This window comes from Cololabis saira, chromosome 15 (genome assembly GCF_033807715.1).
Source record: "Cololabis saira isolate AMF1-May2022 chromosome 15, fColSai1.1, whole genome shotgun sequence".
Classification (NCBI taxonomy): domain Eukaryota; kingdom Metazoa; phylum Chordata; class Actinopteri; order Beloniformes; family Belonidae; genus Cololabis; species Cololabis saira.
Window position 1 is genome coordinate 22,364,924 of NC_084601.1, and position 16,822 is coordinate 22,381,745.

General features: G+C 42.5%; 1 protein-coding gene across 1 annotated transcript in view; it reads left to right on the plus strand.

Annotated features, from left to right (window-relative positions):
- LOC133461184 (prolyl endopeptidase-like) overlaps positions 1 to 15,745 on the plus strand; it is a 30,023-nt gene extending 14,278 nt beyond the window's left edge. Inside the window, exons 9-15 of the mRNA XM_061741985.1 lie at positions 30 to 227; positions 837 to 940; positions 7,884 to 8,020; positions 11,349 to 11,443; positions 11,549 to 11,680; positions 14,286 to 14,442; positions 15,332 to 15,745. Coding sequence (XP_061597969.1) covers positions 30 to 227; positions 837 to 940; positions 7,884 to 8,020; positions 11,349 to 11,443; positions 11,549 to 11,680; positions 14,286 to 14,442; positions 15,332 to 15,626 — 1,118 coding nt within the window. The 3' untranslated portion in view covers positions 15,627 to 15,745. The remainder of the gene's footprint in view (positions 1 to 29; positions 228 to 836; positions 941 to 7,883; positions 8,021 to 11,348; positions 11,444 to 11,548; positions 11,681 to 14,285; positions 14,443 to 15,331) is intronic.
- The last annotated feature ends 1,077 nt before the right edge of the window (positions 15,746 to 16,822 follow it).

A 16,822-nucleotide genomic window follows, 5' to 3' on the forward strand; every position in this document is an offset into this window, starting at 1 on the left:
AGACATGTGCTTCTGCTGGTTTCCCACAGGCTTCGTCTCCTGTGTCAACCAACGCCACCTGCTGGTCAACTACGTGCATGACGTGAAGGACATCCTGCAGCTGTACGAGCTGGAGAGCGGGCGGCTGGTCCGGGATCTGCCGCTGGACGTGGGCACGGTGGCCGGACTGAGCTGCAAGAAGCAGCACTCTGAGTTCTTCTACAAGTTCACCTCCTTCACTACTCCTGGTAATAGAGAAGATTCGATTCTGATTCTTAAGATTCAGAATCGATTATCAAGATTTGATTCAATCCGATTCGATTCCAATATACTGTTGCATGAATTATATGAGTGTAGTTATGCAACATATTAATACTAGTATTATACTGAGATTCAACAGCAAGTATTGGCAGCTAATGGTTTTAATGAGAGTTCCTGCAGCGTTTCAGTTCCTGCAGGAATTCAGTTCCTGCAGCTTTTCGGTTAGAGTTTTAATGTTAACTGTGAGGGTGAAAATCTCAGCACAACATTTTATACAATGCTTTATATCTAATATGAATCAAGTGGTGCCAAGAAAAAAAAAAAAAGCTCTTCCTGAGATATGCCCTTGTAGAAACATCCACAGCTCAGCAACGGTCAGATATTTCGGATGTCTTCATGACCTCGAATCTACTAACCTGCACGTGTAATTTTACATTTCTGCTGGACTCTCACACGTGTTACCATGATGTTCTAACCGCATTCATTCACATACACCTGAGAAACTCCTTTTTAGGTCGTACAAGTCGCTTTGAAGCAGGAAAGTCAGAAAAGGATCCATAGAAAAGGATTTCTGCTTCTGTTTCCACGGAAACCAGGTATCATCTACCACTGTGACCTGAGCGAGCCGAAACCGGAGCCCCGAGTCTTCAGGCAGGTGGAGGTGAAGGGCGTCAACCAGGAGGAGTTCCAGACCAGCCAGGTGAGCGCACGCACAACTTTGACTGCACCGCCGGCTCTTTAATTTCCCTTCGGGGAAGAGGAAAGTATTTACGAGTTAAATTGCATTTGAATTCTTTCCTTTCAAGGCAAGGCAAGTTTATTTGTATGGCACAATTCAACACAAGCAAGGCAAGTTTATTTGTATGGCACAATTCAACACAAGCTAATTCAAAGTGCTATACACAGACACATAGGAGCACATCTCACTCACCCCCACCCACCACATACACCAACACCACACACACCTGTACAGCACCACCACCACCCCTGTCACCAGAATCTCTGGACACCCACATTATCAAAACCATAATTTCACACAGAAAAACAAAGCACAGCAATGTTTTTAGATCCAGCTATGTTTTTAATGTTCCATTAAAACGTCATGATGAGCGCGCGTTCGGCACAGACATCAAGATGGCTGTGCTGAACGTGCGCTCTCTTTTAAACAAATCTTTTATTATAAATGACTTGATTTTAGACAGGAAATTGGACTGTATTCTCCTTACAGAGACATGGCTTGGCACAGATGCACCTGTTGTTCTCACTGAGGCCTCCCCACCAGATTTTAACTTTCTATTTTCTACCAGGGGGGACAGGAGAGGGGGCGGAACTGCATCAATAACAAAAATCACTATGTCATCCAATGCAGTTCCTTTTAACAGCTACTCATCGTTTGAATATCATGCTTTTGTTTTTAGCAACCCCCCAATTCTTTGCATAACAGTCTACAGACCCCCCCAGTATTCCACCTGTTTTATCAGCCAATTCTCTGAACTTTTATCAATTATTCACACCTCCTACAACAGGATCTTAATAACTGGTGATTTTAATCTGCACTTAGACAACATCTCAGACCCAGTATCTAGAGAATTTTTAAACCTTTTAAACTGTCTAGATTTTAAGCAACATGTCACACAGCCGACCCACAGCAGAGGGCGCACCCTGGACCTGGTCATAACCTACGGCCTGTCCCTGGGTGCGTGCTCTGTTGTGGACCTGGCTGTGTCTGACCATTTCTGCGTGTTTTTTAACATCACCAGTTTTAACCAGCGGGAGGCCCCGGTGAGAACGGTGAGGAAGCGTAACCTAACTCCTGAAGTGGCTGCAAATTTTATCCAGATTTTACAGAACACTCCTGCAGAGATTTTACCAGCACCCTGTGATTTTATCGTTGACAATTTTAACAAAATACTCAAAACAACGCTGGACTCAGTGGCTCCGATTTTAACCAAAAGAATTAGCAGAAAACCTACACCCCCATGGAGAACTGAGGAAATAAAGAAACTAAAAAGAAACTGCAGGAGTGCTGAAAGGAGATGGAGGAAATCAAAATTAACCATACACTATGAAATTTTATGCCAACTCCTTAAAAACTACAATAATACTATTAAAAAAGCAAGAACTTCACATTTCAAAAACTTAATTTTAAATAACAAAAACAATTCCAAATTCTTATTCTCCACAATAGATTTTTTAACAAATGGAAACCCTGACAGATCCCATAAAACAGCAACAGACCATTACTGTGAGGATTTTGCAGACCACTTCAGGGGTAAAATTGATGACATTAGATCCAGTCTTTTATCTCAACAGATTTTAACTCTTAACACACCTGGATCAGTGCTTTTACCTGAGGAAACACTGGAGAGTTTTGCCTTGGTTGATGCGGGGACACTTTGTAGAGTTTTCTCCAAGGTAAAGCCCACAACCTGCCTTTTAGACCCCATTCCCACACCGTTTTTTAAAACACTCTATGGATTCTTTGAGGAACAGCTTTTATATTTGGTCAACTGTTCTCTTCAGACGGGTGTCTTCCCCACCGCCTTTAAAACGGCGGTGGTGAAGCCCCTTCTGAAGAAGAGTGGGTTGGACCCCAATGTTTTAAATAACTACCGGCCTGTATCCAACTTACCGTTTTTAAGTAAAATTTTAGAAAAACTTGTTTTTAATCAAGTGAATGAATTTTTAAACTCAACACACATTTTAGAGGCTCATCAGTCCGGTTTTAGGATGAACCACAGTACAGAGACAGCACTTTTAAAGATTTTAAATGACATCAGGTGCAATTTAGATAACCAAAAACTCACAGTCTTGGTTCTGCTGGATCTAACCGCCGCCTTCGATACAGTAGACCATCACATTTTATTAAACAGACTGAAGCACCTGGTCGGCCTCTCTGGTACTGTTCTTAAATGGTTCACGTCCTACCTCACTGATCGTAGTTTCTTCGTAAGTATGGATACATGTTCCTCAGGAACCTATAAGATAAAGTGTGGGGTTCCCCAAGGGTCAATTTTAGGTCCAACTCTTTTTAATCTATACATGCTGCCCCTTGGGGACGTCATCAGGAGACACGGCATCAGCTTCCATAGTTACGCTGACGATACGCAACTGTACATCGCCGTGTCTCCTGATGACACTGGGCCAATTGATGCCCTTTTTAACTGTATTTTAGACATCAAGTCATGGATGGCAGCAAACTTCCTACAGCTCAACCAGGGCAAAACAGAGATTTTACTCATCGGTCCTGAAGGCCAGAGAGAGAAACTTTTACCAAAGTTACAGGATTTTAAACCCTCAAAATCTGTTAAAAATCTGGGCGTGATTTTTGACTCTGAGCTCACTTTTATTCCACATATTAAAAACATAACAAAGATCGGTTTTTACCATCTTAAGAACATAGCCAGAGTCCGCCCGTTTCTCTCTCAGGCCAGTACGGAGGTGCTAATGCATGCTTTTATCTCATGTCGTTTAGATTATTGTAACGCCCTGCTCTCTGGTCTTCCCAAAAAGAACATGTACAACCTACAATTATTACAGAACTCAGCCGCACGCGTGCTGACGAGGACCAGAGGGCGGGAGCACATTACACCTGTTTTAAAATCGCTGCATTGGCTCCCTGTGCGCTTCAGGGTTGATTTTAAGGTTCTTTTACTAGTTTTTAAGTGTCTTAATGGTCTTGGGCCTTCTTATTTGTCTGCACTACTTTTACCCTATCGACCCTCGCGGACCCTGAGGTCCTCCGGTGCTGGCCTTTTAACCATACCAAAAGTTAGAACTAGGACACACGGGGAGGCGGCATTCAGTTTTTATGGTCCCCGATTGTGGAACAGCCTCCCGGAGAACCTCAGGGCCGCAGAGACTGTTGATGTTTTTAAAAAGAGGCTCAAGACTCATCTCTTTAATCAGGCTTTTAACTGACTCATTTAACTCTTTTACATTTTTTATGCTCACCCTTATTTTTATTGGATCTTACTACTCTGTTTTATAGTTAGTTTATCCTTTTTTATTATCATAATTTATTCTCATTGTTTTATCTTAATGTTTTATCTAAATATTTTAGTCGTTATTTATGGTCTATTTTATACATTTTACTGTCTTAGTCCTTTAGTTTTTAATGTCTTGCTTTTTAGACATACTTTTAGGATTTTACGTTATGTTATACTTTTTAAACTCTATTAGTGTATTTTATCCTGTTTTCTTGTAGCTTTTATCTCCAGTGTTTCCTCATGGGGAGCCTCCATGCTGGGAGTGACTCTGGCCTGCAGGGGGGTCGTCCTGGGGATGGTTCTGGCCTGGATGGTGGTGGAGTTCTGCACCACGGCTTCACCGCTGTGGTGTGGACTTCTCTATCCGTCCGGGCCGGGATGGTCTCTGTGGGCCCCCCCCCCCCTTCTAGCTGCGGGCTATGAGACCTCCTGGCGTGGACGGCTCCCTGTTACCGTTTCCTCACCTGGATCCTCTGTGCCTAGCCATGTCTGCACCATGTGTCTGCGTGTGTCTATCTGTGTGTGTGCGGGGAGGGGGAGGGGGGGGGGGGGGCACTAATACATTTTATGTTTATGTTTTATGAAAAGCACTTTGTGTTACATTTTTTTTGTATGAAAGGTGCTTTAAAAATAAAGTTTGATTTGATTTGATTTGACATCAACATTAAAAGCGGCAAGACACAATTAAACAGTAAATAACAAATAAAATGATAAGAAAAGAGGTAAAATAATAAAAGGTTGTTAAAAAGGAAAGGGCAGTAGAGTACAGCAGGTACATCTCATTCTTAAAATGGCAAGAATTACGTTTCTATAAAGGTCAAAACTTACAAAGACCGGGTCAAATACAGAATTACAAAAGTAATCTGTAACAATTTGTACGGTAAACCAATTTCAACATCAATTCAAAAGTACTTTGTTGAACCCATAAGGTAAATTGAATTCATCAGTCTTCCGGTTAGATTTGGTCAGAAATGACCAGCTTTGTCTGGTTGTCCTCGTGACGTTCCAGCAAAGCTCAGCATCATTCCTGAAGTGTTCCCCCCGATGTTCTTGGTGGGGTTCAACTTCTTCTTTGTTTTCTAAGAACTTGTGTTCCAGGTTAAGCATTGTGTTTCTCTGAATGTTTATGTGACGGGGTAGATTTACCAGAACCTTACTCACTGCCGAGGAGGAAGTGACACATGAGAGCTGCTACTTTTTAACGCGCGATCACGGATGAATGCCGGTGTTTGATACCAGCGTTGATAAAGGACTGGATTGGTGTTGCCATGGCCTCCAGTACAACTGTGTGAAACCTTGGAGTTATCTTCAATCAGGATTTGTTGTGTAAACAGGATATTGGCATATTAGCATATTAGCGTTTTTTCCATCTCCGTAGCACTGAAAAGTAGTGATGCACCGATTGTTCGGTAACCGAAATTGTTCGGCCGAAAATGGCAAAAAAACACTTTCGGTGTTCGGTGGAATAAGTGGGAAAAAAACCGAACAATTAATAACGGCGTTGTAAAATAAGGAAATAGACTGGCCGCTCCCGTAACAGTTGCACCACAAACATAAATCATTGGCCAACTAAAAAGTAACCACATAAGAATTTTACCTAACATTCACCAGGAGATGGAACCAAAACAACATAATGCTGGGAAATTTAAAAAAAATTCAGTTTTTTATGTTCAATAAATATTTTCTACCTTGTAATTTTGTAAAACATTTTTTTCTTTGAAAAGCATGCCTAAATCAAATGTATTTGATTTATGCAATGGTGAAAAAATAAATGAAAAGCTGCGAAGAACCATTTTCGGTATTTGGCCAAGTGTTTATTATTATTTTCGGTTTCGGTTTCGGCCACAAATTTTTCATTTCGGTGCATCACTACTGAAAAGGTTCGGAGCCTCCTCTCCCAGTGATGCTGAACGGTTAATTCACATGTTTGTAACCTCTAGACTAGATTACTGTAATGTGTTATTAGCAGCTTTTCCAAGTTATTCTCTCTCTGTTCTTCATCCTCTTTTCTATCTCCCTATTCCTGCTTGACCCGGCTGGTCTTCAGCACGAGCTGAATCAAGGTTTCTTCCCTCTTAAAGGGGAGTTTTTCTTGCCATTGTTTATGTAATAATTACTCGGGGGTCATGATCTGGGTCTCTTAAAAGCGCCTAGAAACTAAATACTAAAATGTATTCCATCTTGGATGTCTTCTGTCGGCACTGGTCTGGTTGTTTGCCTATTCAACGGCATAGAGGCAGTTACTTCTGCGTCTGTTGTTACTGCACTCTGGAAAACTAAGTCAAATTCAGAGAACTCAGACTACTTCTTTGTATCACAGAACTGTGACTGGCTGGCCAAGCTACTTGATCCCTGGAACTGGTTCAAAGAGTTAGAGCATCTTTTTGACACTCCTCAGTTTAATGTGTTCCATAAAAACTTATTTACGATTTACATACAGATATATGGTGTATGATACAGATAAAATGTGTCAAACTTAGGAAAACAAAAGCTTGGATGTTAACTTAAAGGTGCCACCTGAACACAATAGATAAAGATAGCTGTAATAGGCTTCTACATTTGTTTGCGTGTAGTTTTATGTAATCGGAGTAGATCACTGTGTTTGCTGCAAAATCTCAAATCTACTATACCAGGGGTCGGCAACCCGCGGCTCTAGAGCCGCATGCGGCTCTTTAGCGCCGCCCTGGTGGCTCCCTGGAGCTTTTTCAAAAAATGTTGACCTTTTTTTTTCTTTTTTTTTTCCTTTTTCTTTTTTTTCTTTTTTTTTCTTTTTTCTTTTTTTTTCTCTTTTTTCCGTTTTTTCTCTTTTTTTCTTTTTTTCCTTTTTCTCTTTTTTCTTCCTTTTTCTCTTTTTTCTTCCTTTTTCCTTTTTTAATCTCGACATTTCGACTTTCACGAAATTCTGACTATTTCCTCGACATTTCGACTTTGTTCTCAACATTTCGACTTTTTTATCGACATTTCAACTTTTTTGCTCAAGATTGTACTTCAACATTAATCAATTAATCAATTTTTTTCTCGACATTTCGATTTTTTTCTCGAAAATTTTGACTTTTTTCTCGACATTTTGACTTTTTTCTCAAAATTTTGACTTTTTTCCTCTACATTTCGACTTTCGCCATTTGCCTTCATTCTAAGGCTTATACATACAAGACTTTTCATTTTTTGCGGCTCCAGACATATTTGTTTTTTGTGTTTTTGGTCCAATATGGCTCTTTCAACATTTTGGGTTGCCGACCTCTGTACTATACCTTCTTATATCGTAGCAATATTTTGACAAGTGAACTATTCATTCACTTTAATTGAAGGGAAATAAAGTGATGTAAGGGCTGAATGTGGTCTTCTCAGCAGGTGGATGGGGTCCATCCTGCACATATTGTGAGTCCTGATTTAGGGATTAAGCTGCTTTATTTATAGTATAATCAGTGTGAAATCGAAAAGTGAATCCTACATTCGTGGTCTTCTGCTTTTGGAGTGAGTTTTTTTTTTCTATTAAACATTATATTAATGTTACATCAGGTAATTAATTTGCTAAATCAACCAACTGTTTACAGAAGAAGTGTCCACTATAGTGTATTGCTGTTTTTTTTTTTAAAGTTTTATATCTATATATAAAATGTAACTGAATCATAAAAGCGTTTTCTACGCTTCCAGGTCTTCTATCCCAGCAAAGATGGAACCATGATCCCCATGTTCCTGGTCCACACTAAGGACCTGAAGAGAGACGGGACTAATCCGGTCTTCCTGTACGGTTACGGCGGCTTCGAGGCTTCCATACAGCCCTACTACAAGTGAGTACAACCGCTGGGAACGTCCAAAAGATCCAGACCACGTTCCGGGACGTCCCTCACGGGTCTCTGAACCGGGCCGACCACTTCCCTGACACTCGTCCTGGCAGCAGCACAGAGGAGGACTCGCAGTGTTTGTTTTGTAGTTTTATTGTCTTTCAGTGCATTGATGCTCTCAGAACACCGGGAATATCCAGGTGTGTGTAAACACTAAAGGAAAGACATCAGCAGCAATCTTAGAGAAATTGAATATTTCCAGAAATATTTCCGAAACGATTCTGGACCAATCAGCCGGTGGTAGTCGTTGTGTTTTTTTTAAATCTGTGAAAGTAGAGAAACTTAAACATTCACACATTAACTCAAGCTTTACCGAAACACACGAAATGAACCCCCCCCCCCCCCTCCATCTTTAAGAGAAGCCCAGGTTTACTCCTCCCCCGTCAGGCTGGAGGGACGCTGCCATCTAGAGGCCAGAGTTGGACAGTGTTCTCTGTAGAACCGGGAACTTTCCAGCGTGGTGCACCGGACAGAAGGTCTCCGTCTTGTCAGATTTGAGAGTTTCCACAGCTGATATCTTCACGCTTAACAGCTAAAGTCTGAAGGTCAAGATCATGATGGGTGACAGAGAGCTGACTGCTGGTAGCCACATGCTTGGTTCTTTCAGCTAGTACCCACAGTTCCATAGGTGAGGGTGGGAACATCACAATTAAACCGTCTTCACCACAACAGACCAGTCCAGAGTCCACGTTTCTCCAGACGTGGCCCCCATCCACCTGGAGATGTCCTACAGGTGGATGGCTCCATTCTTCCCTCTCTGACATTCTTCGACTCCTGCATGTGAGGCGACGCTGACCTGGAGAGGACATTTCCACCTTTACTGACTGATTGGTTTCAGTTAACAACTTTTTTTTTTCTTTCCTTGAAGAGGTTTATACTTAGAGACTCTAATAAAGAGTTTTTCCCCTTCTAATTTAAAAATCTATAGTTAGATGCTGAGTTTTCTAATTCACAAGCCCATTATGTATACTACTTATACTACTACTACTACTGTCATTTAGTCAGTTAATCTTGGTGTATGTATGTATGTATGTATGTATGTATGTATGTATGTATGTATGTATGTATGTATGTATGTATGTATGTATGTAAAATAGAAAAAGTTCAAAAGAAGAATAATCTTTTTTTTTTGTTGTTTTTATTCATTTGACAGGTAAAAGTACATACAATGAAAATGTGTGTGTGTGTGTGTGTGTGTGTGTGTGTGTGTGTGTGTGTGTGTGTGTGTGTGTGTGTGTGTGTGTGTGTGTGTGTGTGTGTGTGTGTGTGTGTGTGTGTGTGTGTGTGTGTGTGTGTGTGTGTGTGTGTGTGTGTGTGTGTGTGTGTGTGTGTGTGTGTGTGTGTGTGTGTGTGTGTGTGTGTGTGAAAAATAAAAAAGATTAAAATATATATATAATATGAAATGGTGCAATAGATGTACTGAGTAAAGAATTATATATACAGGTAAAAGCCAGTAAATTAGAATATTTTGAAAAACTTGATTTATTTCAGTAATTGCAGTCAAAAGGTGTAACTTGTACATTATATGTATTCATTGCACACAGACTGATGCATTCAAATGTTTATTTCATTTAATTTTTATGATTAGAAGTGGCAACAAATGAAAATCCAAAATTCCGTGTGTCACAAAATTAGAATATTAATTAAGGCAAATACAAAAAAGGGATTTTTAGAAATGTTGGCCAACTGAAAAGTATGAAAATGAAAAATATGAGCATGTACAATACTCAATACTTGGTTGGAGCTCCATTTGCCTCAATTACTGCATTAATGCGGCGTGGCATGGAGTCGATGAGTTTCTGGCACTGCTCAGGTGTTATGAGAGCCCAGGTTGCTCTGATAGTAGCCTTCAACTCTTCTTTGTTTTTGGGTCTGGCATTCTGCATCTTCCTTTTCACAATACCCCACAGATTTTCTATGGGGCTAAGGTCAGGGGAGTTGGCTGGCCAATTCAGAACGGGTAGATTTTGCGCTGTGTGCAGGCGCCAAGTCCTGTTGGAACTTGAAATCTCCATCTCCATAGAGCAGGTCAGCAGCAGGAAGCATGAAGTGCTCTAAAACTTGCTGGTAGACTGCTGCGTTGACCCTGGATCTCAGGAAACAGAGTGGACCGACACCAGCAGATGACATGGCACCCCAAACCATCACTGATGGTGGAAACTTTACACTAGACTCCAGGCAACGTGGATCCTGTGCCTCTCCTGTCCTCCTCCAGACTCTGGGACCTCCATTTCCAAAGGAAATGCAAAATTTGCTTTCGTCAGAAAACATGACTTTGGACCACTTAGCAGCAGTCCAGCTCTTCTTTTCCTTAGCCCAGGTGAGACGCTTTTCGCCCTGTTTCTTGGTCAACAGTGGCTTGACACGAGGTATGCAGCAGTTGAAACCCATGTCTTTCAAGCGTCTCTTGGTGGTGGATCTTGAAGCACTGACTCCAGCAGCTGTCCACTCCTTGTGAATCTCCCCCACATTTTTGAATGGGTTTTTTTTCACAATCTTGACCAGGGCGCGGTGATCCCTATCGCTTGTACACTTTTTCTTACCACAGTTTTTCCTTCCCTTTGCCTCTCCATTAATGTGTTTGGACACAGGGCTCTGAGAACAGCCAGCCTCTTCAGCAATAACCTTTTGTGTCTTGCCCACCTTGTGCAATGTGTCGATGGTCGCCTTTTGGACAGCTGTCAAATCTGAAGTCTTCCCCATGTTTGTGTAGGCTTCAGAACTGGACTGAGAGACCATTTAAAGCCCTTTGCAGGTGTTTTGAGGCACCAGGTGTCTTCAAAATGTAACCCTTACACAATATTCTAATTTTGTGACACACGGAACTTTGGATTTTCATTTATTGCCACTTCTAATCATCAAAATTAAATGAAATAAACATTTGAATGCACCAGTCTGTGTGCAATGAATACATATAATGTACAAGTTACACCTTTTGACTGCAATTACTGAAATAAATCAAGTTTATCAAAATATTCTAATTTACTGGCTTTTACCTGTGTGTGTGTATATATGTATATATATATATATATATATATATATATATATATATATATATATATATATATATATATATATTAATCTTTTTATTTTTCCAATTTCTTTTTCTATTTTACGAGTATTTATCTCATTTTTAATTTTATTTCATTTTAACTTTTTTAAATTTCCAGATAAAAAAACGATTTGAGTCCCAGATTATTATTTTGAATACTATAATAAAGGATTTTTATGATGCATTTTTGAAGATTTTTCCGCGTGACTTTGTCGTCTGCAGCGTGGCCTACCTGCTCTACGTGAGACACCTGGGCGGAGTCCTAGCGGTGGCCAACATCAGAGGGGGCGGGGAGTACGGCCTCACCTGGCACAAAGGTAACCAGGCTGGAACTTGCCTGCAGTTGGTCAGATGGACCATGGTGCTGACATGCTGTGTGTGCATGTGTGTGTGTGTGTGTTTGCGTGTGTGTGTGCGCGCAGCGGGAACACTGGCCAACAAGCAGAACTGCTTCGACGACTTCCAAAGCGCTGCGACGTTCCTGATCCAGGAGGGCTTCACCAAGGCCAGCCGCATCGCCATAAACGGAGGCTCCAACGGAGGACTGCTCGTGGGTGAGGGTGGCGCGTTTGTGACGTGTACTTCCTCCTGCTGCCACCAGGGTTCTCCAAACTACCAGAGCAGCCTCAACATCCACAATCTACGGAAGAGTATTAGGGCCAGGCAGGAGAAAAAATACTTGAGAGAAGATTTTTTTTTATTGTGCACTTCGAGAAAAAAGTCGAAATGTTGAGATTAATGTTGAAATAAAATTTCAAAAATAAAGTCGAAATGTCGTGAATAAAGTCGAAATTTCGAGTATAAAGTTGAAATGTCTCCTCTGGCCCATCAAATCCAGTTAGGAGAGCGACTGACAGCTATGCACGCAGCAGCTGTAAACTAACTAACTTATAGGACGAGGCATTTTGTAAAGTCACATGCATTGTTTGTTATCGTCTCAGAAGGTTGACTTTATTCTCAAAATTTTGACTTTTTTCTCAACATTTCAAATTTATTCTCGAAATTGTACTTCAACATTATTCTCAACATTTCGACTTTTTTTTCGAAATTGTACTTCAACATTAATCTTGACATTTCGACTTTTTTCTCGACATTTCGACTTGCATAATGTAGTGCATAATGAAAAAAAAATCTTCCTCCTCCAAAAATATTATTTTTATTTTTATCCTGCCTGGCCCTAATACTCTTCCGTATCAATCAGAGGAGAAATACAAAGAACTCTATTCATCAGCAGCCTCGTAAACGCCAACATTAAAGTCTCTTAGCAGCAATACCATGTCTGACCACATGGGGGCAGAGGTTTTTTTGTTTTTTTCCTTAAAGCGGCACTATGTAACTTTTCCACCTTAATATCATATTTCCAGAGTCATTGTGATGGTACATCAACTTCCAACAGGTTTACTGACACCTCTCTCATGGTCTGAGGGGTCTGTATCACCTTCACTGGCACTATGTAACTTTGAGGAGCATGGTAGGAACCCTGCCACACTAAAAAAACCTTTACGGCTTTGACTGCTTTACGGCATACGTCACTTCCCCCTCCTTCCCGATTCGTAGTCGAGACGAAAATGGGCGGGGCGTGGAGCGCAGAGCTCAGCAGAAGCTGGTAACCCGTTGCTGTGTTGTGGCTGCAGCAGCTCCACACACAACAGACGTGGGGAAAAGATCGCTAATGGTTTAACTTTTCACCGCTTTCCTGCTTGGAGGCAGAACCACGGAGGCCGGCCAATTATCTGAGATAACAAATTAAAAGAGTAAAAGAGTCGTCGGCTCGGTTGGATCGCGGCTGTAACGAGTCCGACCAAACATAACGTTCCTCAGTAAACAAACAAACACGCACACAGACAGGCGTCGGATCAAAACACGGGTTTATTAAACCACAAACAAACACTCACAGACCGGGGTCGGATCATTCAAACGGGTTTTATTCCCCACTTCTCCAGCTAAACGCAGTTGCTGGCCAGCTCTCTGCGGTGCGATTAATTTTGTTGAGGAAAAAATATTAACTATTTGATTTGTAGCTGCACAGGAAAAAAATAATCTCACGAGGAAAAAAAAATATTGCTCACGCCTCGGAGCCTTTTCAAAGCAGTCAAAAAAAAAAGAAAAGAAAAGTAAGAGTAATACAAAACATGTACTGTATGTTGTACTATTATACTAATTTATTGAAACACATGGCGAGTCAAACATTTACCAAAGCAGCTGCCAAACACTCCTAAACAAGGTAGTAAGACGTGGGTTGTGCAGAACTGCGGCAGTAAATCCTTCTAAAGAGTGGCGCTCCGACGAGGAGCTCCATTCTTTAGTAAGGATTTCATATGGATCCAGACCGTTAATAATCATTATATTCTCCATATACCGCTCCCTGGCTTCCTTGTTTAAAGGAGCTTGAGGCTGTTTTTTTTATTTGCAAAATGTGCTGCAAGTCGGTCCCGATTTTCCTGCGCTGGGCTGCGGATGTGACGTCACATGACGCTGCATGCACGTTCTCCCCGTTCTCCTGTGCCGGCTTCACTGTTGGCTGCAGTACCCCCAACGGCCGCCGTGGTGAAATGTGGCGATAGAGAGTCTCATTTCTTAAAAAGAGCCTCAAGCTCCTTTAAGGTATCCCGGTAAATTCCAGTTCCTTTCCAGCAGTTTAACATCTTTTTTTTTGCGTTCCGTCTGTTCACTTGGTGAAACAGAAGAGCGTCCCGTCTTCTCTCAAAACAAATGCACGCGACAGGACAGGAGTTTTCCGGCAGTACGCGCTGGTGCTCATGGGAAACGTAGTGTTCTTTCTGGTAAAACAATACCGCTTTTGTCCAAAAGATGCCGCCAAACTCAGAAAAGCTGAAAGTTACGTTGTGCTGCTTTAAACGCTTGTTGGTATCTTGAAAGTATTTTCTTCTCGTATTTTATGTCAGAATTGTGGAGACTTGTGAAACATTTTTCTAAAAACTTGAGTGTGTAAAGTGGCAATTTTCTTAAGACGAGAGCAGATTTGTGACTCTTGACGTGTAACGAATGAAAGCTAATAATCATCTTAAAGTTCTGAGACCTCCGTCAGCCCAGGTTTTTACTGGTCTGCAGTTGACCAGTCCCAGGTCCACCGGTTCCTGGGCGTTTCAGCAGGTCCCGGTTGGAAGTCTTGACCTAACTGGACATTCTCTCTCCCAGCCGCCTGCATGAACCAGCGCCCAGACCTTTTCGGCTGCGTGGTCGCAGAGGTTGGGGTCATGGACATGCTCAAGTTCCACAAGTTCACCATTGGCCACGCCTGGACCACCGACTATGGCTGCTCCGACGACCCGGACCAGTTCCAGTGGCTCATCAAGTACGTCAGACCTCCGGAACATGTCCTGTTTCCAAGCGCATGAAATATCTTTAAGGTTCATATTTTGAGGGGTGTTATAATGATGATAATAAAGACGTGTGGGGCCAAAACCAGGACTTGACAACTTGAAGCCAGGATTAGAAGACCTGAACTCTGAAGCCAAGACTAGATGAACTGTAGTCAGGACAAGACAACCTGAAATTAGAACGACTGGAAGAGCCTAAACGAGGACTGGCAGAGCCTAAACCACTCAGTTCCTCAACTGACCGCTAGAGGCTAACCGTTAGACGATAGCCACTAGAGGCCGGCCGCTAGAGGCCGGCCGCTAGAGGCCGACCGCTAGAGGCTGACTGCTAGAGGCTAACCGGTAGAGGCTGACCGCTTGAGGCTGACCGTTAGAGGCTGACCGCTAGACGCTAACCGCTAGAGGCTGACCACTAGAGACTGACCGCTAGAGGCTGATCACTAGACGCTAACTGCTAGAGGCCGGCCACTAAGTTCCGACCGCTGGGTGCTGGCCGCTAGACGCTGGCCGCTAGAGGCTGACTGCTAGAGGCTGGCTGCTAGGTTCTGACCGCTAGAAGCTGGCTGCTAGAAGCCGATTGCTAGAGGAGACTCAGTGTAGTCCAGACTACAGTGTCCAACTTTAGAGCAGAAATATATGCATTTACAGCCGGGATCACCCGAAGGAGCTGGTAGCCACCGATAACTTTGATTGACATACAGGGAGCATGTTCCCATCGGTTTCCCAGGTAACATGGCTGCGGTCGTTACGCAGAAAGAGAGGCTTCACGCTTGCACTTCACAAACTAGCGGGTCCCATGACCTAACGCTTCGTCCATGCTTTTTTTCCATCATGTCCTCATCTTTCTTTCGCCCATCTCTCCAGGTATTCTCCCCTCCACAACCTCCCCGAGCCTCCATACTCCGGTCCACCTTACCCGGCCGTCCTGCTGCTGACGGCGGACCACGACGACCGCGTGGTGCCGCTACACACCCTGAAGTTCTGCGCCGCGCTGCAGCACGGCGTCGGCGGCAGCCCTCAGCAGCGGCAGCCCCTGATGGTCCGGGTGGACACCCGCAGCGGGCACGGGGCGGGAAAACCCACCGCCAAGGCCATCCTGGAGGACACCCACATCTACTCCTTCATCGCAGAGACCCTCGGCATCAGCTGGAAGGACTGAGGAAACAGGAGGACAGGGACCTCCTGGTAGTCAGGAAATGGTCCTCCAGCAGAACAAATCCACAAAGATAATTCAATTAATTTTACTAAAAAATATCAAATAAAGTCTCAGTCTTGGCAGTTTTTGTATACTTTTATAAATCACACTGTGGCAAGTTTAGCTGCTGTGACAATGGTGGAAGAAATAAAGCTACCGATGTCCAGTCAGCTTTGCATCTATCCATCCTTGACCGACTTCAGTCAGGTTCTAATAATAATAATAATGACTTGGATTTATATAGCGCCCTTCTAGGCACCCAGAGCGCTTTACAGAAATCATTATTCATCACACACATTTTCTCTGGTGGTGGTAGCTACGTCTGTAGCCACAGCTGCCCTGGGGCAGACTGACAGAAGCGTGGCTGCCATATCACGCCTAACGGCCCCTCCGACCACCACCAACATTCATACACATTCAAACACATTCACACGGGGCAAGGTGGGTAAGGTGTCTTGCCCAAGGACACTACGACAGTAACTGGGACAGAGCGGGATTCGAACCGCCGACCTTCGGATCATTGGACGACCCGCTCTACCACCTGAGCTACTGCCGCCCCCTATGAATCATAGAAAAATAAAAAGATGGAGATCAATACTGTACTACTGAGTACAGATTAGGGCCAGTATTAGGCAGAGAAAAATAAAAATAATATTTTAGAGGAGGAAGATTTTTTTTTCATTATGCACTTCGAGAAAAATGTCGAAATGTCGAGATTAATGTTGAAGTACAATTTCGAGAAAAAAGTCGAAATGTTGAGAAAAGTCAAAATTTTGTGAATAAAGTTGAAATGTTGAGGAAAAAAGGTGAAATTTCAGGATTAATGTTGAAGTACATTTTCGAGAAAAAAGTTGAAATGTTGAGAAAAGTCAAAATTTCGTGAATAAAGTTGAAATGTTGAGTAAAAAAGGCAAAATTTCGACTTTATTCACAAAATTTCGACTTTATTCACAAAATTGTATTTCAACATTCATCTCGACATTTTGACTTTTTTCTCGACATTTCGACTTTTTACTACTGAGTCTGGCATGTGTTGTAGTACAACTTTTCCCCAGTAGAGGTGCATTTGCATTTGCACTTGAACTCTCTGTTGCCCCCTGTGGTCAGGAGAGGTGTTGCTTCACAGGGTCACATCTGTGTTTACTGCCGTGTGCAGGTAG